Here is a 20,352-nt window from a genome sequence, read left to right as displayed (position 1 = left end):
ATTTTGAAATAATTATAAATTCACAGGAGATTGCAAAGAAATGTACAGGAAAGTCCCATGAATTCCTCTGCTGGTCTTCCTCCCATGGCAAAAGCCCGTAAACCCACAGTAGGATATCAAAACTATAAAACCAGTTGACATTGGCATAATCACTAGAGCTTATTCAGATTTTACCAGTGATATACACATAATCATTTGTGTGTGCATATAGCTCTGTGTGCTTTCATTACAAGTATAGCCTTGTGTAATCACTCCCACAATCAAGGTATTTAGGTATACTAAGACCGTGAGATTCCCTCCTGGTACCTATATTTTGTAGCCATACTTATCCCTAACCCTGGAAACACTAAACTGTTTTAACTGTCTATAATTACGTAATTTATGATTCTTGGTTAATGGAATCACGTGGTATGTATCTTTTTGAGAAAGGCCCTTTTTACTCTGTATAATATCCTTGAGATTCATCCATGTTGTTGTGTGTTTCAGTAGTCATTTATTCTTATTGTCCAGTAGTATTCCATGCTATGGATGTACCACAGTGGTGCTCTTTTTGTTAATAGAACTAAAGCAACTCTATGGAGCTAAGGTAACTGGGTACAGCTGAGTAGTGATTTAAAGTTTCTGGAGTGTTTTCAGAAATACCATCTCACCTGTAACAAGGCTATCTCAAGTCACTTATTTGGGAAAACAAAATTACGAAGATATGATTTCGTTCATTGTTGTAGAACCATTAAATAAGTCATCAGATTATGATTTGAACCCAGGGCACCTAATCAAGTGCTCTTTCCCTATGGGGCCTTAGCTATGGGGATTTACATTTACAGTTGAGAAGTGAAACAAGAAAAATTTGTTTTTGAAACATAATAGTCCCATCTAGCCTGGCTGACCAACCCTTCCCCAGCACCACCAGTGGACATGCGCATATACATACACACATACATACACACACTTTAGGCTGAGGGAGAGTCTTGTCTTTTTGAATAGCCTTCATAGTAACCTCTGGGATTCAAGGGTACCTGATATTTAAGACCTTTAGTAAACCTTGGTTCAGTGATTTTCAAATATTTTTGAATATCAGAACCCCTTTTCTTAATGGACTGTTTCATAGAACCCCAAAATGTGTAACAGGTAATAGCAATAGTTTTGAAAGTTCAAAATGGATAATCTTTACTTGTGAGGTCAGACATGTGAATGGTGGGCATATTCCCATGATTCTGATATGCTGTCAGAGCTATGAGTGACAGACAGTTGCTGACTTGGAGCACTTCAATGGCTCATTTGTTTTTCTCTATTTGGTTGCACAACAGTGAGACAAGCGTGATGCACACAGCCATTGTCAGGGTGACTTTTCCTGAGCAACATGCTGTGTAGTTACTTTGATTAATCAGAGATGGGAGGACAAGCTCCATTTTGAGGTCAACATAATACTGAGCTACCCTAGCAATACAAAATTATGTGTGGTGGTGGGCTTCATTGTCTTAACATTTGGCTTGGAACATGTTTGAGTGTGCATCTTTTTTTTTTTTAATTGTCCTATCTTAAAAACACACACATTTTGCAGACTCTCTGAAGCCCTGTGGACTACTATTAGATAATTGTTGGTTGGGCATGCTGTAATCCCAGCATTTTGGGAGGCAGAGGCGGGAGAATTGCTTGAGCCCAGGAGTTCAAGACCAGCCCTGGAAACATAGCAAGACCCTATCTCTACAAAAAAATAAAAAAACTAGCTGGGCATGGTGATGCATGCCAGCAGACCCAACTACTCCGGAGGCTGAAGTGGGATGATCACTTGAGCCTGGGAATTCAAGGCTGCAGCGAGCCCTGGTCATTCTGTTGCACTCCAGCCTGGGTGACAGAATGAGACCCTGTCCCCCCACACCCCCCCCCCCAAAAAAAAGAAAAGAAAAAAATGTTATATAACATGAAGACTATTATTTTTTAGTAGATTTTTTTTAAGTTTGTTTTTAAAAGGACGTTGAAGATCTTTAGTTTCTACTCTGTCATCCTTGAGCATATGCTCAGTTCTAGGCCTTGTTAGCCTGACAGATTTGCCCTTTACTGCCTGTTAAAATCTTCAGTGGGTGAGTAATGAATGTCCCTCCTGGCAAGGCTATTCTGCCTAACGGTATGTAACCCATTTCTGATCCACTCTGGTACTTTCTCCATTGACTTTTCTATAAGTAGCAAGGATCTTGGGGTGTTTGAGGGTAGAGGTTAATATGCCATTATGTGCTATATGAAGAAACTAATTTCGGGGCAATTGGGGCCACCACGAGCATGGCAGAGTCAGGAGTCAACTTGATCTCCTGCTTCCCAGGCTCCACAAGACCTTGTGTCTCGAGCTCACTTCAGAGCTTCTTGGCTTTTGTTCCAGAGGACTTTTCTGTGCTGTCCACCTGAACCAAGAGTGTCCACCTGGCTTTGTGTTAAGGAGGGACAGTTTCTGACTGTCCTGTCACTGTGAGCAACGTACCTTTCCCACTCAATAACTTTAGCAAAAGGCATAAATTTAGAGGGAGCTAGCTAGAACAAATACAGTTTAAACCTTTAAAATGTATTCACCATCTAATTAGGAAGACATGAATAAATTTTTCTTAAATCTTTACCTTAAATTGATATTTTCAATAACCCTAGAATACATTTAGAGTGTGTTTTCTAGAAGTGCATGTATTACTATAGAGAAATAACTTTTTGGATCATTTTCATTATATGAGTAGTATCAACATTGTTCATGTATATCATTATTTTATCTTATTTACCAGTGCTAATTTAAATCACTGGAAGGTTAAAATCCTACTTAATAAATACGGTATTTGAGAAATCTGGCTACCACATAAAAATGAACATCAGGAAATACATTTGATATTTAAATTATTTTATTTTATTTTATTTTATTTATTTTATTTTTTATTATTATATGTTAGGTTTTAGGGTACCTGTGCACAATGTGCAGGTTTGTTACATATGTGTCCATGTGCCATGTTGTTTTGCTGCACCCATTAACTCGTCATTTAGCATTAGGTATATCTCCTAATGCTGTCCCTCCCCCCTCCCCCAACCCCACAACAGTCCCCGGAGTGTGATGTTCCCCTTCCTGTGTCCATGAGTTCTCATTGTTCAATTCCCACCTATGAGTGAGAACATGCGGTGTTTGGTTTTTTGTCCTTGCGATAGTTTACTGAGAATGATGTTTTCCAGTTTCATCCATGTCCCTACAAAGGACATGAACTCATCATTTTTTATGGCTGCATAGTATTCCATGGTGTATATGTGCCACATTTTCTTAATCCAGTCTATCGTTGTTGGACATTTGGGTTGGTTCCAACTCTTTGCTGTTGTAACATAGTGCTGCTGTAGAGCAGATTTTGTTAAGCTTTTTCTTAAATGGCTAGATAATAAATTTTTAGGTTTTGAGGGCCATATGGTCTTGTTGCACCTACTGGATTCTTCTTCGAGCAGCTGTAGGCAATATGTAAAACAAATTTTCACCTGTATGGTTGGGTGCAGTGGCTCACATCTGTAATACCAGCACTTTGGGAGGCTGAGGTGGGCAGATCATTTTAGGCCAGGAGTTCCAGACCAGCCTGGGCAACATGGCAAACCCTGTCTCTACAAAAAATACAAAAATTAGTTAATTGTGATGGTGCACACGTGTAGTCCCAGCTTCTCAGGAGGCTGAGGTGGGTGGATCACTAGAGCCTGGGCAGTCAAGGCTGCAGGGAGACGAGATTGTACCACTGCACTACAACCTGTTCAATAGAGTGAGACCCTGTCTCAAGAAACAAACAAACAAAAACACCTAAACAAATGAGTATGGCTGTGTTCACATAATACTTTATTTACAAAACAAGTCAAGCTGGCATTGGCACATGGGCTGTAGTTTGCTGACCTTTGCCCTACAACAATAAGTATTAATATGTATTAAGTGCCCAACTCCAGTAAAGATTTTATAGCAGTTTTAAAAAGAAGCCCATTTTAATGGCCTAACACTGTGGCTCACACCCGTAATCCTAGCACTTTGGAAGGCTGAGGCGGAAGGATCGCTTGAGTCCAGGAGTTCAAAACCAGCCTGGGCAACATAGACCCCATTTCTACAAGAAATTAAATAAAAATTAAGTAAATAAAAATTTAAACAAAGAAGCCCATTTGAAAGTTTTGGTTATTTTAAAATTCATATTATTTGTTGGTACCTAATGCACTGACATAATTCAAAGTCCAGAAAGCACACAGAAAAATACCTTATCCCCACCTTATCCCCAACTACCCATTCCCTAGAGTCAGCCCTCATCAGTTTCTTATATATCCTTCCAGAAACATTCTATGGCTAAACAAACAATAGCAAATGTATTTTTTCCTTTTAAAAATTTTTCGGTAAAATACACATAACATTAAAAGTTACCCTTTTTATTTTTATATTTTCCTATTTTGAGACAGGGTCTTGCTTTGTCACCCAGGCTGGAGTACAGAGGCACAATCACAGCTCATAGCAGCCTCCAGCTCCTGGGCTCAAGTGATTGTCCCACCTCAGCCTCCTGAGTAGCTGGGACTACATGCACACACCATCACACCTTGCTAATTTCTTTAATTTTTTTTTGTAGAGATGGAGTCTCGCTATGTTTCTCAGGCTGGTCTCAAACTCCTGGCCTCAAATGATCCTTCCTCCTCAGCCTCCCAAAGTGCTAGGATTACAGGTGTGAGCCACCCTGCCCTGCCTAAAAGTTACCATTATAACCATTTTTAAGCATGCAAGTCAGTGATATTAAGTACATTCACATTGCTTTGCAACCATCTCTTTTTTTGTCTAAATGCAAATGTTTGCATTTTATGTATAGTATTTTCTTTTCTTTTTTTTTTTTTTTTGTGATGGAGTTTTGCTCTTGTCGCCCAGGCTGGGGTAGTGCAATGGTGTGATCTCGACTCACTACAACCTCCACCTCCCAGGTTCAAGTGATTCTCCTGCCTCAGCCTCCCAAGTAGCAGGGATTACAGGCATGCACCACCACGCTTGGCTAATTTTGTATTTTTAGTAGAGGCAGGGTTTCTCCATGTTGGTCAGGCTGGTCTTGAACTCCCGACCTCAGGTGATCCGCCCATCTCGGCCTCCCAAAGTTCTGGGATTACAGGCATAAACCACTGTGCCCGGCCGCATGTATAGTGTTTTTAACATCTTTTTTCATTTAGCAATATGTAAATTAAAAACCGTTTTATTTTCTGCATAATGGTTGGATCATATTTTATTTTACTTAATTTATTTTATTTTATTTTTTTGACGGAGCTTCGCTCTGTCACCCAGGTTGGAGTGCAGTGGCATGATTTCAGCTCACTGCAACCTTCCTCTCGTGGGTTCAAGTGATCCTCCTGCCTCAGCCTCCTGAGTAGCTGGGACTACAGGTGTGTACCACCACGCCTGGCTAATTTTTTGTATTTTTAGTAGAGATGAGGTCTCACCATGTTGGCCGGGCTGACCTCAGGTGACCAACTCCTGACTTCAGGAGATCCTCCCACCTCGGCCTCCCAAAGTGCGGAGATTATAGGTAAGAGCCACTGCGCCTGGCCCATTTTTCTTTTTTTTTAAGCTATATAAATATTTGATCCACCTGCAATTTTGCCAGGTATATAGTGAGAACTATGACTCCCCATTGTACTAATACCATACCTCACTGTTTGAAATGCCACCTTTATTTACTTCATTTCTAAATGCATTTGAATCCTTTTCTGGTTCTCTCTTCCAGTGATTCATCTGTCTGTATATTTGCTTGTACAATTCTATTTTAATTATTGTACCTTTATAATATTTTAAAAATATCTGGTATGGCTAGTGTCTCCTTATTGCTCTTTCTTTTTCACACATTTCCCAGCTGTGAATTTTAGAATTTTTTCTAGTTCCAAAGCTATTAATTTATTACTTTATTGAGACTTTTTTTTTTTTCTGATATGGAATCTTGCTCTGTCGCCCAGGCTGGAGTGTAGTAGTGTGATCTTGGCTCACTGCAACCTCCGCCTCCTAGGTTCAAGTGATTTTGAACCTGCTTCAGCCTCCCAAGTAGCTGAGATTACAGGTGCCTGCCACCATGCCTCCCTAATTTTTGTATTTTTAGTGGAGACGGGGTTTCAAACATGTTGGCCAGGCTGATCTTGAACTTCTGACCTCAAGTGATCCACCCGCGTCAGCCTCCCAAAGTGCTGGGATTACAGGCATGAGCCACTGTGCCTGGCTGGGACTACATTCTTTTTATAAATTAACCCAAGGATAATTGATATCCATATGTTAACTCTTGCTGTCCAGGAACAGGGTGCACTGTACCATTGACTTAAGTCTCTGTGTTCTTCAAATAGTATTTACATTTTTTTTTTTTTTTAGAGAGGCAATACATGCTTATGGTTATTCTTAGGTATTTTATCTTTTAGTTTGTTTATTATTCTCATTCATTTCTTAATTTAAAGGAATAATGTGTTTTAGCTACATGCACATGAGAAAAGTTATCATTGGCCGGGCACGGTGGCTCACGCCTGTAATCCCAGCACTTTGGGAGGCCGAGGCAGGTGGATCATGAGGTTATGAGATCGAGACCATCCTGGCTAACACGGTAAGACCCCATCTCTACTAAAAATACAAAAAATTAGCCGGGCATGGTGGCATGTGCCTATAGTCCCAGCTACTCAGGAGGCTGAGGCAGGAGAATGGCTTGAACCTGGGAGGCAGAGGTTGCAGTGAGCCAAGATTGTCCCACTGCACTCCAGCCTGGGTGACAGAGCGAGACTCTATCTCAAAAAAAAAAAAAAAAGTTATCATTTTGAAACTGAACTGTATTTGATTCATTTTTGGTGAATCCTGGTTTTCCAAACACGAAGTCATTGATGAGACAGACTTTCATTTTTAATTGTTAGTCTGTTTTCTGCTACTGACCGCCTTTTTGTCACTTTACATTTCTTCTCTGAGCCTTAGTTTCCTCATCTATAAATTGAAGACTCTAAAACAGATATCTAAAGCCTGTCTTCCCACTCTGCCCACATTGATTCTGATGTGATTAACTTCCTAAAGGCCTTATATCTGCTCAGGGAAGCCCTCTTGATGCTGGCACCTATGTGACTCCCAGTGGTTGAGGACCATCTGAGCTCTGGATTTCTAGTCCCTTGTGGCCAGGCTGGTGGGCCAACATCAAGGTCATGTCAGGAAGCTCACTGTCCACCTTTTAGAGCTAATTTGTTTGGTTGGGTAGTTAAAGGTTTAGGGTCCTGGTTTGGAATTGCTTGAAGTGCCCTAGTATCTCCTCGGGAGTTCGCCTTTCCTTTTCATTCCCTCCTCTGGACCCTTAGCTCTCAGACCTACTATCCTCAGGCTGTCCACATGTCTCCCAGCGCCACCCTCATTGTCAACTCCTTCCTTTCCCTCTCTGCCTTCTGGCCCTCTCCCCCTGTCCCCTCAATACTCAGGGAAGGAAGTGGAGCCTTGGGTTGAAAGAACTGGCTTAGCAACGACTCAGGGTTATGTTCTCATCCACCTTTGCCTTTCAATAGCTGTGTGATCTTTGGTAAGGTTTAGAGAGAATAAATGCAAAGTATTAACCCATGATTACTCCAGCAGGGGTCTTAGTGAATTGGTTTGCTCATTAGTGGTTAGTAGTATTAATAGTAGCTTATTACATAAAGCTGTGTGCTGGGCTCTATAATAGGAGCTTTTACATATGACCCATTGAATCTTCACAAACAGCCCCAGGAGGAGGGTAAGAATTGTGTATCCCATTTTGCAGATGGGGAAAATAAAGCCCAGGAGAACTAACCTGTGCAAAGTCACACAGCTAATGAGTGTCTGAGCCATAATTCAAACTCAGCTTTAAGATGTCACTCGTGGGACTGAGGAACTGAATTTTTAGCTTACCTTGTTAATTTCAATGTAGAGCCACATGTGGCTAGTGGCTACCATATTGGACAGTGCAGTTCCAGATGTGTGGCAGCAGCTCAGTTCCACGTTAGTCAGGAGGGAGTGCTCCTTCCTCCCGTCTCCTTTTATCCTCCCACGCCCCTCCCCTCAGCAGGTGGGTCTTACTTTTGGATGGAGAACACCTTCTGAGTTTAATTTTTGTTGCTTCTTTAATTCTAACAGTGTGAAGAGTGCCAGTGCTGGCAGCATGGGGTCTGCATGGGATTACTGGAAGAAAATGTGCCCGAGAAATACACCTGTTATGTTTGCCAAGACCCTCCAGGTAGAGATTTCTGGAGTCAGGGATATAACAGTATGTAGCCTTTTCCTTGGCACAGCTGGCTGTGACACATTCTAAATGTCTGTGGTCTTGAGACTCATTTCTTCAGCATCGGCTATACTCCAGCTCCTCCTCGCCTCTGTTGCTGTCCTGCCTGGTGGCCAGCTATCCTGAACGTAGCAATAAGAGCACATGTGTGAAGGGGCCCACCTAGTGGAAGGCCTGGCCTTGAGCTAGAACTTTTCCTTTTCTTTAATTATGGTTTAAAAAAAATGCATGAGGCCGGGCACAGTGGCTCACGCCTGTAATCCCAGCACTTTGGGAGGCCAAGGCGGGCAGATCAACTGAGATCAGGAGTTCGAGACCAGCCTGGCCAATGTGGTGAAACTCCGTCTCTACTAAAAATACAAAAATTAGCTGGGCATGGTGACAGGCGCCTATAATCCCAGCTACTTGGGAGGCTGAGGCAGGAGAATCGCTTGAACCCAGGTGGCAGAGGTTTGCAGTGAGCCGAGATCATGCCAATGCGCTCCAGCCTGGGCAACAAGAGCAAAACTTTGTCTCAAAAAAAAAAAAAACCAGCATGAGATCTACCTTCAACAAATTTTTAAGTTTACAATACAGTATTGTTGTTAATAACTATAAGCACAATGTTGTACAGCAGATCTCTAGAACTTTCATCCTGCGTGATTGAAGCTCTGTAGAAAAGTGTAGAAACTTCACAAGTTTGAGTGTCATCCTTGTGTAGGGGCCATGCTAATCTTCTCTGTATTGTTCCTGTTTTAGTGTATGTGCTGCCGAAGTGGCACCTTTTCCTTTTCTTGAGGACTCATGAGGATGGGCGTGTGGGCTCTGTCTTTGGCTTTTGGGGGCTATTGGAGGGTTAGAAACTTGCCTTTGCCCCCTGTGGCAACATCTGCCCTTCATCATATCATTGCCATCGTGAAGGGAGAAATGCCCTTGAGGGGAAGGAGGAAGGCATGGTTGGGTAGAGCCTGTTGCCACCCTGAGCAGTGACTTAATTCCTTAGCAGGATCAGTTAGTTCCATGGCTATAGGGGTCACCTGTGGCTCTTGATTGCTCCTTTCTAGAAGGGGTAGATTGTAAATATGCAGTTCATTGTCTTGGTTTCCATGGGATGGTGACATTGTCTCCCATTAACACCTGTAAGGTTCTCCCTCAGCTCTAGTCCCCTGATTCCTTTAGAGCTATACAGTGCTTGAAAGCCTCTGCTTCCGTTACTCCTTTCTGTCCGATGAGGTGGGCCTGGTTCTCCTACTGCCAGTTTTGCTTATGAGGAAGAAATTGATCCTTGAGGATACAATTGACTTTCCTCATAAAGCAAATTGGAATTAGAACTGGTTTGCAGAGCCAGATCTCTTGATTTTGTTGGTTGTCTAGTGGGGGACTGGCCACCAGTTCATTTAAGAGCAAGCAGGTCCCCTCTGGGCCTGAAGGCCTCTGTTGTGACACTGTCTCCTTGTACTAAATGAGTCCATAGACCTAGAAGCATCTGCCTCCACTTGTCCCTTTATCCAAAGGAAAGAATAATCAGAAGATTTGACAGGTGAGCAAACAAGTCCAGAAGGGACATGACTGACCCAAGATCACGCCACCAGCTAATGCCAGACAGGCGGTGAGAACCAGTTGTCTCATACCTTTGCCTTGTAAAACAGGTAGTGCAGCTCTGAATCCTGCTGCTCTAGGCACTGCCTGCAGCAGCTGCCTCTGGGGTTCCCCCATATAATCCTGAAGGCTCCTTAGCATACCTTTTAAAAATCTTTTTTTCCCTACCGTGTCTTGCTCTCTACTTTTCCGTCTTTAGAAGTCACACACACCATCTTCATCAAATCCTGTGCACTTACTGAACTTCTACGACTTTAATCGCCAATACTGTGAATAGACTCTTCCTTGAACTGAGCACAGCATGTCTGCCACAGGGTCTACATTTATAGACTGACTCTGCAGAGGGTTGGACCAAAAGTTTAACAGATTCGTCTTTTAAAGGCTACTTAAAAATATTTTTCGGCCGGGCGCGGTGGCTCACGCCTGTAATCCCAGCACTTTGGGAGGCCGAGGCGGGCGGATCACGAGGTCAGGAGATCGAGACCATCCTGGCTAACACGGTGAAACCCCGTCTCTACTAAAAATACAAAAAATTAGCCGGGCGAGGTGGCAGGCGCCTGTAGTCCCAGCTACAAGGGAGGTTGAGGCAGGAGAATGGCGTGAACCCCGGGGGGCGGAGCCTGCAGTGAGCCGAGATCACGCCACTGCACTCCAGCCTGGGTGAAAGAGCGAGACTCTGTCTCAAAAAAAAAAAAAAAAAAAAAAAAAAAAAAAAAAAAAAAAAAAAAAAAAAAATATTTTTCACAGAATCAAGGTGTATCCCCACCATGTGTATTAGTAAAGCCAGAAGTAGCTCAAAGACCTTAATAGGAATCACCTGGGTGTTTCAGGGTTTTTATAGATATTGACAGTCGAACAACAGTCTGGTTGAAAGCTTTTCCCTGGGACTTTGGAGCAGGTCATGTTGATAAGTCACATGTGCTTATATTTTCAGTCCTTCCTAAGGAGCCCTGTAACAAATAGGATGGCTGAAGCCATCCAGTTCCTATGTCGTTCTAATGAATGGGTAACAGGTACAGAGAAGGGAAGGGGCCTGATCATCTGTTGAGTTAGGTGGTAGAAGATACATTTGCAGGGGGACTCGAGGCATCTTTCCATTCATTTGGTAAGTCCATTCAAGATGCCTTTTGCCAGGCACTGGGGATACAACCATGAACAAGATAGTTCCACTCTTTAGGCTCTTAGCTGGGTTGGGAGCCAGAAACAGAAGTTAAAACAAGTAAACAAGACTGTGTAAGGTAGTAATGAATGCCGTGACAGGAAAATTGATAAGATGACTTGAGGCACTGATGATGTTCTCAACTTTGGGAAGTAGCAGAAGGCCCCACTCCTGGGCAACATGGCAAAACCCCATCAAAAAAATGAAAGAAAGAGAGAAAAATAAATTAGCCAGGCATGGTGGTGCACACCTGTAGTCCCAGATACTCGGGAGGCTGAGGTGGGAGGATCACCTGAGCCCAGGGAGGTTGAGGCTGCAGTGAGCCATGATCATGCCACTGCACTGTAGCCTGGGCAACAGAGTGAGACCCTGTCAACAAAAAAGGAAAAAAAATAAAAGCCTTTCTGAGGAGGTGGTAAGGAGCCAACCCTGCAAAGGCTTAGGGAATAGTGCTGCAGACAGAAGGGATGCGCAAGTGAAGGTCTTGAGGCTGGAAAGAGTTTGATGTGTTTCAGAAACTGAAATGAGGCCAGTGTAAGGGTATGGAGGGGAAGACAGGAAGGAACTGGGTCCTGTGGGCCTCAGTAAGCCAGAGTTAGAGAGTTAGGGCTTTGGGAATTCTCCTTTGAGCAGGAGGAGGCAGTGGAAGGTTTTAAGTAGGGGAGAGAATATTATGATTTAAATTTAGAGATAATCCAGGTGCCCAGCTCACCTCTGGCCAGTTCCAGGAAATGAGGAAGTACATGCCTTATTCACTACGTTATCCCCACTGCCGAATAGAGAGCCCAGCATATTGTAGGTGCCAAGAAAATGTACACTGGATGAATAAATGAACAAAATGAATATACTAATCTGTTCTTCCAGTAGTTGGTATGATAATTGTGTGAGAGTGATGAAATGGCCTGGGTTTCCTTCAGGCTATGTTTTAACCCTCTTGTTGTCACTGCTGTAGGTCAGAGGCCTGGCTTCAAGTACTGGTATGACAAGGAGTGGCTGAGCAGGGGACATATGCATGGCCTGGCATTTCTAGAGGAGAACTACTCCCATCAGAATTCCAAGAAGATCGTGGCCACCCACCAGCTTCTTGGTGATGTGCAGAGAGTGATTGAGGTTCTGCATGGCCTGCAGCTCAAGATGAGCATCTTGCAGTAAGTGTGGCACCTGCAGTGCTGGGAGCAGTCTGGTTTGGCATGGTCTGGGGGCTGGGTAAATCTGAGAAATTAGAAAGCTACCAAAGCAACCAAATCATAAAACTGAGTTTGAGACCTTTACTAAAAATTATCAGTTACAGGATAAACATTCTTTAAAAAAAAAAAAAACAAAACTATTGAGTAATAGCTCACATATAATTAAGTTCATCCATTTTAAGAGTTCATTGAGGCCAGGCATGGTGGTTCATGCCTGTAATCCCAGCACTTTGGGAGGCCGAGGCGGGCGGATCATGAGGTCAGGAGTTCGAGACCAGCCTGACCAACATGGTGAAACCCCGTCTCTACTAAAAATACAAAAATTAGGCGGGTGTGCTGGTGTGTACCTGTAATCTCAGCTACTTGGGAGGCTGAGGCGGGAGCATTGCTTGAACCCGGGAGGCGGAGGTTGGGGTGAGCTGAGATCATGCCATTGTACTCCAGCCTGGGCAATAAGAGTGAAACTCCGTCTCAAAAAAAAACAAAAAAACAAAAAAACATTAAATTTTGACATTGTATGCAGCCGTGAAGCCACCACCAGAATCAATACATGGTGTGTGTATTTTGGTTTGTTTTTTGTTTTGGTGTACAGTTCTGAGTTTTTCTTTTGTTTTTTTTTTTTGAGATGGAGTCTCACTCTGTCGCCCAGGCTGGAGTGCAGTGGCGAGATCATGGCTCACTGCAGCCTCCACCTCCTGGGTTCAAGCGATTCTCCCACTTCAGCCTCCCAAGTAGTTGGGACTACAGGCGCATGCCACCATGCCTGGCTAATTGTTTGTGTTTTCTGTAGAGATGGGGTTTTACCATGTTGGCCAGGCTGGTCTTGAACTCCTGACCTCAAGTGATCCACCCACCTCGGGCTCCCAAAGTGCTGGGATTACAGGCATGAGCCACTGCACCTGGCTGAGTTATTTGTTTTTAATTGCTGTAAGATATACATAATATAAAATTTACCATCTTAACCACTTTTTTTTTTTTTTGAGACAGAGTCTCTCTCTGTCACCCAGGCTGGAGTGCAGTGGTGCGATCTCAGCTCACTGCAACTTCTGCCTCCCAGATTCAAGTGATTCTCCTGCCTCAGCCTCCTGAGTAGCTGGGACTACAGGCGCACGCCACCACACCTGGCTAATTTTTGTATTTTTAGTAGAGACAGGGTTTCACCATGTTGGCCAGGCTGGTCTCGAACTCCTGACCTCAGGTGATCCACCCACCTCGGCCTCCCAAATTTCTGGGATTACAGGTGTGAGCCACAGCACCTGGCCCCATCTTAACCATTTTTAAGTGTACAGTTCTGCACAGTTGTCATTCACATTGTTTTACAACCAGTCTCTAAAACCCTGGTGAAACTGAAGTTCTATACCCTTTAGCAACAGCTCTCCACTTCCCTTTCCCCAAAGCCCCTGACAGCCAGTATTTTCTACTTTCTGCCTCTCTGAATTTGACTTCTCTAGAGACCTCATGTAAGTGGAGTCATATAGTGTTTGTCTTTTTGTGACTGGCTTATTTCACTTAGCATAGTGTCCTCAAAGTTCGTCCATGTTATATCGTATGTAAGAATTTCCTCCCTTTTTAAGGCTGAGTAATAACTTGTTTTATGTGTATGCCACACTTTGTTTATCCCTTTCATGCTAAATATTCCTTTTTTTTTTTTTTTAACGAGAGATGGAGTCTTGCTTTATTTCCCAGGCTGAAGTGCCGTGGCTACTCACAGGTGCGATCATCAAGCACTGCAGTCTCAAACTCCTGGGCTCAAGCAACTCAGCTCATTCTTTTTTTTTATTTTATTTTATTTTTCTTTTTTCTGAGACAGAGCCTTGCTCTGTCACCCAGGCTGGAGTGCAGTGGCGTGATCTCGGCTCACTGCAACCTCCACCTCCTGGGTTCAAGTGATTCTCCTGCCTCAGCCTCCTGAGTAGCTGAGATTATAAGTGCCCGCCACCATGCCCAGCTAATTTTTGTATTTTTAGTAGAGACGGGGTTTCACCATGTTGGCCAGATGACCTCAGGTGATCTGCCCGTCTTGGCCTCTGTAAGTGCTGGGATTACAGGCGTGAGCCACCATGCCCGGGCTTGCCTCAGCTCATTCTAAACATTCTTGATTGGTAAAAAAGGTAAAATTGAAAAAGCTGCTGGAACAGATATTGTTGGCAGGCCTGTTCTCTAGCACAGTGATTGCTCAATAAAAATGTCTCTTGGTGGTTTGCTCATACAGAAAAGCTTTAAACCTTTTGGAGCTGGACTTCTGGCTTTTAGTGGCCAGAGAATGAAATTTAGTGTGAATTTCCTCTTGTGGTTGCATTCTATATGTCAGATGACCCAACTTCATGTAAGCTGTGATAAACACATGTGGCTCTTATTGGGGTCTGTTGGCTTTTTGTTGTTGTTGTTGTGTTGTTGTTGAGACAGAGTCTCACTCAGTCACCCAGGCTGGAATGCAGTGGCGTGATCTTGGCTCACTGGTACCTCCACCTCCTGGGTTCAAGCGATTCTCCTGCCTTAAACCCCTGAGTTGCTGGGATTACAGGCACACACCACCACACCTGGATAATTTTTTTTTTTTTTTTGAGACCGAGTCTCGCTCTGTCACCCAGGCTGGAGTCCAGTGGCGTGATCTCGGCTTACTGCAAGCTCCGCGTCCTGGGTTCATGCCATTCTCCTGCCTCAGCCTCCTAAGTAGCTGGGACTACAGGCGCCTGCCACCACGCCCGGCTAATTTTTTTGTATTTTTAGTAGATACGGTGTTTCACCGTGTTAGCCAGGATGGTCTTGATCTCTTGACCTTGAGATCCACCCACCTCGGCCTCCCAAAGTGCTGGGATTACAGGAGTAAGCCACTGCACCCGGCCTAATTTTTGTATTTTTAGTAGAGATGGGGTTTCACCATGTTGGCCAGGCTGGTCTCAAGCTCCTGGCCTCAAGTGATCCGCCCACCTTGGCCTCCCAAAGTACTGGGATTACAGGCGTGGGCCACTGCGCCCGGTCAGTCTCTTGGCTGTTATAACCTACCCTACTTTACCAAATACAGCAACAGGGCCTTGAGTGGGGTAGGCCTCTTCCATGGTTTCCATGGGTGGAGCCTGGACTAGAATCCAAATCCTGGCTCTGTCAGGTACTTTTCTAACTGTCTCTCTATGTGATACTGTGTGACCTTGTGAGCTTTCTTTTGGTTTTAGTATAGTCTGTGTCAGGGACTGCTTTTATTTAAGTTGTAAACAGTGGCAGACTAGTGCCATGAGTGAGTTAAAACTTGATAGGCTGCTCCTGGATAGGATTTCCTTTGTGCTGATTGTCCTAGAGGAGGCCTGGTGTCAGGGAGAGTGGAGTATCAGGGCCCTGAGATGGCGAGATGGGAATCTGCTTCCTCTTGTGCTCTCTGGCACATAGAGGCCTGGCTTCAAGATCTGCGTGACAAAGTTGGTGGAGGAGGGAACATTCAACACGGGTCTGCTTTGGTTTGGGTAAAAGCTGAGCTGCTATAACAAGGACTCCCCACATAGAAGCTCAAACAAAACAGAAGTTTCTTTCGCATATAAATGAATGGTTCAAGGCTAGGCAGGGATCTAGGCTAGGTAGGAGACTTTTCTCCAGGATTCCATCCGTGGGGTTGGGAACCTTGTTTCCTTCTGTCTTACGGCTCCAGCATTCTCTTAGGGTTCCCCTTATCTGCATGGTCTTAGGTTCCTTTTGTCTTATTGCTCTGGCATTCTCTTGGGATACCCCCATTTGCATGGTTGAAGCAGTTTCACCTGCACCTCAGCTCTACCCCAGTCCCCAGGAGGGGGAAAAGAGAGAAAGAAGAGGGAGGGCAAATAGTTTCATGGACAGGCCTAATGGCAGGGCAGGCTGGGCAGGTGGCCACAGGCCCTGCTTATACTTAGGAGTAGGGGTGGGAGTGGGGATAAAAGGAGAAGGAGAGATTGGATGCTGGGGCGATTAGCAGTTGCTGTGAGAGAATCTGTTGAGGTGAACTGAATCAAATGACTGCCCTGGATTGGATGTCAGAGACTAGCTATTTCCTCACATTTCATAAAACAGGAAAACTTAACCCCATATAAACCAAATGAGTTTGTTTTTAATGAGATGGCAGCAATTAAATGAAGTAGGTGGATGGTGCTCCACGTGAGTGCCTGGGAAACCTCAGAGGCTACTCCTGATTGTAAACTTTGCTATGTTTCTTTAAAAAAATTTTTTTTTTTTTTTTAGAGATGGAGTCTTGCTGTGTTGCGCAGGCTGGTCAAGTGATCTACCTGCCTTGCCCTCCCAAAGTGCTGGGGTTATAGGTGTGAGCCACTGTGTCTAGCTCATATTTCTTTTATTTTTATTATTTTCTTCTCAACAGTCTTAATAGGGTTGAACTTTATAAAAATAATAATTGTTATCCTCCCACCTCAGCCTCCTGAGTAGCTGGGACTATAGGCGCCTGCATTTCTTTTCATTTGAGGGTTTTGTCAGATGCTGTTCTCTTTTTTCTTACTGAAATGCCAGTGTTCCTGGCCCTGGCCCATATTCTGAAGCCTTGCCCTTTCTTTTTTATGTTTTTGAGACAAGGGTCTCACTCTGTCACCCAGGCTGGAGTGCAGTGGTACAATCGCGGCTTACTGCAACTTCTGCCTCCCGAGTTCAAGCGATTCTTATGCCTCAGCCTCCCCAGTAGCTGGGATTGCAGGCATGTACCACCGCACCTGGCTAGTTTTCATATTTTTAGTAGAGACTGGGTTTTGCCATGTTGCCCAAGCTGATCTCAAACTCCTGGGCTCAAGTGCTTTGCCTGCCTCGGCCTCCTGAAGTGCTGGGATTATAGGCGTGAGCCACTGTGCCTAGCCCCTTGTCCCTACTGAATCCTCATCTAGATCCTCCATCTTTAGAGAAATGACTTTGTTTGTAGTAGAATTAAATCTGTCTTCTAGCAATTCAGAAGAGGGCATAGGAAGATCTTGGTACTACAGATGGAGAAAAGATCCTGGGAAAGGGGAAGGTGGCCCCAGTATGTCTCTGTATTCATGTATGGTCTCTGTTGTCATGGGCTCTGGGTCTTTATTCTCAGAAATATTGTTCCCCAGTGACCTGGTGAATTTATTTTCAAAGACGAACAATAAAACTGGGAGTAACTTCAGAGCATCTGTCATCATAAAAAACATGGCCTGGATGGCTGTGCTTACCTTCTTCATGATTGACAGGGCTTACAAGGAAATGGCAGGGTCATGCTTGTGAGGAGTAGCACCTTCAGATCCCAGTTGAAAGGATGAAAATTGTAGGTGGGAGGAAGCAAAGACTTTAATGGTTTTTTTAATAAAGAGCAGGTCTGTACTATGGCTCGTGTGTTCCATGTTAACAGGTAGTGGACCTGAAAGTTAACAATGACTCCCATTTCCCTTGAGTAGTTGTGATTTTAGTGGTGTGTCTGGGTCCTGGGTAGGCTCCTGGGACAGGCTGATACCCTGTCTGGAGGTGTCCCAAACAATTGATGCCAATTGTTTCCCCTCTTCCTCAGTGGCTAGCAGTGGTATGGGATTGCTGGAGTGGCAGAGCTGAGACGGGATAGTTGCAGGCCCTTGGGAGCAGAATTTTAGTTCTGTAACATCACTCTATGCTTTCATGTATATGACCACTTCCACTTTCACAGGAAGGTGCAGGAAGGCATCCACAGCATTTTATGTGCACATACATGGAGGCACAGCTTTCAGTAGATGCTCACAGGAGTCTGTGGCCCTAAAAAGGATAAGAATCCCTGTTCTTTTCTTTAATAACAAACTTTTTTCTTTGGAATGGTGAGAACAAAGTTTCAGAATAGTTTTTAGAAGCTTTATCATTAATGACCTATACATAAAGGACAGTTGATTTTTTTTTTTTTAACCCCTGGGTAATCATTGCATTTTTGTAATCGAATGCCATTACATGCTGGGATCATTGTGACTGTTTATTAATAAGTTAAGGTTATTTTTAGTAAGTCACATTTGAAGAGCACTTTACCACCATTAATTCACTTGTTATGAAATTCAGTGGTTGATGGTGTTGGCAAAAAGAGTCAAATTCTGTAAAATACTTGAAGATACTTATTCTGAGCCAAATATGAGGACCTTGACTTGTGAGACACCCTCAAGAGGTCCTGAACATGAGCCCAAGGTGGTCAGGCTACATACAGCTTGGTCTCACACATTTTAGGGAGACATAAGACATCAATACATATAAGAAGTACGTTGGTTGGGTCCAGAAAGGCAGACCAACTTGAGGGGTGGGTGGGCTTCCAGGTCATAGGTAGATTCAAAGATTTTCTGATTGGCAATTGGTTGAAAGAGTTATTATCTAAAGAGTCAAGTTATTATCTAAAGGCCAGTCGCCAGGCTCGGTGGCTCACGCCTTTGGGCTCCCAGCACTTTGGGAGGCCAAGGCGGGCAGATCACCTGAGGTCGAGAGTTCGAGACCAGCCTGACCAACATGGAGAAACCCCATCTCTCCTAAAAATACAAAATTAGCTGGGCATGGTGACACATGCCTGTAATCCCAGCTACTTGGGAGGCTGAGGCAGGAGAATTGCTTGAACCTGGGAGGCGGAGGTTGTGGTGAGCTGAGATCGCACCATTGCACTCCAGCCTGGGCAACAAGAGCAAAACTACGTCTCAAAAAAAAAAAAAAAAAAAAGAAAGAAAGGAGTGTCTGGGTTAAAATAAGGGGTTGTGGAGACCAAGGTTCTTACCATGTAGATGAAGCCTCCGAGTAGCAGGCTTCAGAGAGAATAGATTGTAAATGTTTCTTATCAGACCTAAAAAGGTGCCAGACTCTTCCTTAATTTTCTCCTGGATCAGGAAAGGACCTGGAAAGGAAAGGGGGTTCTCTATAGAATGTAGATTTCCCTACAAGAGACAGCTTCCAGGGCTAGTTCAAAATATGTCAAAGAAGTATATTTTGGGGTAAAATACTTTGATTTGTTTCAGTACCTGCTATCTGTTATGTTGGTATCTCAATTGCTACAAACAGTCTGTTTTGTCAGTCTTAGGGTCTCTGTTTTAATGTTAATGCTGGTCAGTTGTGCATGAATTCCAAAGGGAGAAGGGTATAATGTGGCTTGTCTGACTCCCTTCCCATCATGGCCTGAACTAGTATTTCAGGTTAATGCTGGAATGCTCTTGGCCAAAAGGAGGGGTCCATTCAAGTTGGTTGAGGGGCTTAGAATTTTATTTTTGGTTTACAATAGCAGACAGATCAGACAGGTAATCAGCCCAGTTTCACAGAGGAGGAAGTAGGAATGATTCTGGTTGAGTGAGTTGTCCCAGAGTTGAAATCCAGTCAGGTCTTCTGACGGAGAGTCCAGTCCCACTCACTGTGTGTGACCACAGTGGGAGCTCACTAAGGAGTGGTCTCCTTGGAGACCACGGATTCACATTCCCTCTTGTTTAGCAAATGGTAGTGTGTGGTCAGATGGCCCAGGTGGAGCTGCTGTCCCTACTGGGAGAGTATTTAGGAATTGAGAATACCCGCAATGGTGCCAGTTACTCCAAAGCCCATGCCCTCTTTGTCCTCTCCACAGAAGCCGGGAGCATCCTGATCTGCCGCTGTGGTGCCAGCCTTGGAAACAGCACTCAGGGGAGGGGAGATCTCATTTCAGAAACATCCCTGTCACTGACACCAGGAGCAAGGAGGAAGCTCCAAGCTATAGAACTTTGAACGGGGCAGTGGAGAAGCCCAGGCCCCTGGCCCTGCCCCTGCCGCGTTCTGTGGAGGAGTCCTATATCACCAGTGAGCATTGCTACCAGAAGCCCCGCGCCTATTACCCTGCCGTGGAGCAGAAGCTGGTGGTGGAGACGAGGGGCTCTGCCCTCGACGATGCAGTCAACCCCCTCCATGAGAACGGCGATGATTCCCTTTCCCCGCGCCTAGGCTGGCCTCTAGACCAAGACAGGAGCAAGGGGGACAGTGACCCCAAACCCACCTCCCCAAAGGTATGTGGCTGCCTTGTACTTGTTCTTCATTCATTGCGTGAGTGCTTGTAAGTTATCCTCCTAGGTTTGAATACTCTATAGAAGGTATTTATTAATAAAACTGTATTTAAATTTGCTTACCATAGATATTTTTTGGTTTGCCAAAATGGGTGCAAAGTCAGGAGAGCTCTCTTAAGCCAAAGATCCTTGGTTCCAGGAAGCACCCACAAAATGGCATAGTCAAGTGTGGCGCCTGGGGAGGG

General features: G+C 44.3%; 1 protein-coding gene and 1 non-coding gene across 2 annotated transcripts in view; one reads left to right on the top strand and one right to left on the bottom strand.

The window, feature by feature from the left end:
* PHF20 (PHD finger protein 20) overlaps positions 1-20,352 on the top strand; it is a 177,071-nt gene that overhangs the window by 145,757 nt on the left and 10,962 nt on the right. Inside the window, exons 14-16 of the mRNA XM_030826717.1 lie at positions 8,105-8,204; positions 11,939-12,134; positions 19,699-20,110. Coding sequence (XP_030682577.1) covers positions 8,105-8,204; positions 11,939-12,134; positions 19,699-20,110 — 708 coding nt within the window. The remainder of the gene's footprint in view (positions 1-8,104; positions 8,205-11,938; positions 12,135-19,698; positions 20,111-20,352) is intronic.
* LOC115838193 lies at positions 8,905-9,010 on the bottom strand. Its single transcript, XR_004033222.1, has one exon. It is a non-coding gene; the product is annotated as a U6 spliceosomal RNA (small nuclear RNA).

The sequence above is a fragment of the Nomascus leucogenys genome, chromosome 13, assembly GCF_006542625.1.
Source record: "Nomascus leucogenys isolate Asia chromosome 13, Asia_NLE_v1, whole genome shotgun sequence".
NCBI classification, from domain to species: domain Eukaryota; kingdom Metazoa; phylum Chordata; class Mammalia; order Primates; family Hylobatidae; genus Nomascus; species Nomascus leucogenys.
Note: the sequence above shows the minus strand (reverse complement) of the source record. Positions and strands in the feature narration are given on the sequence as shown.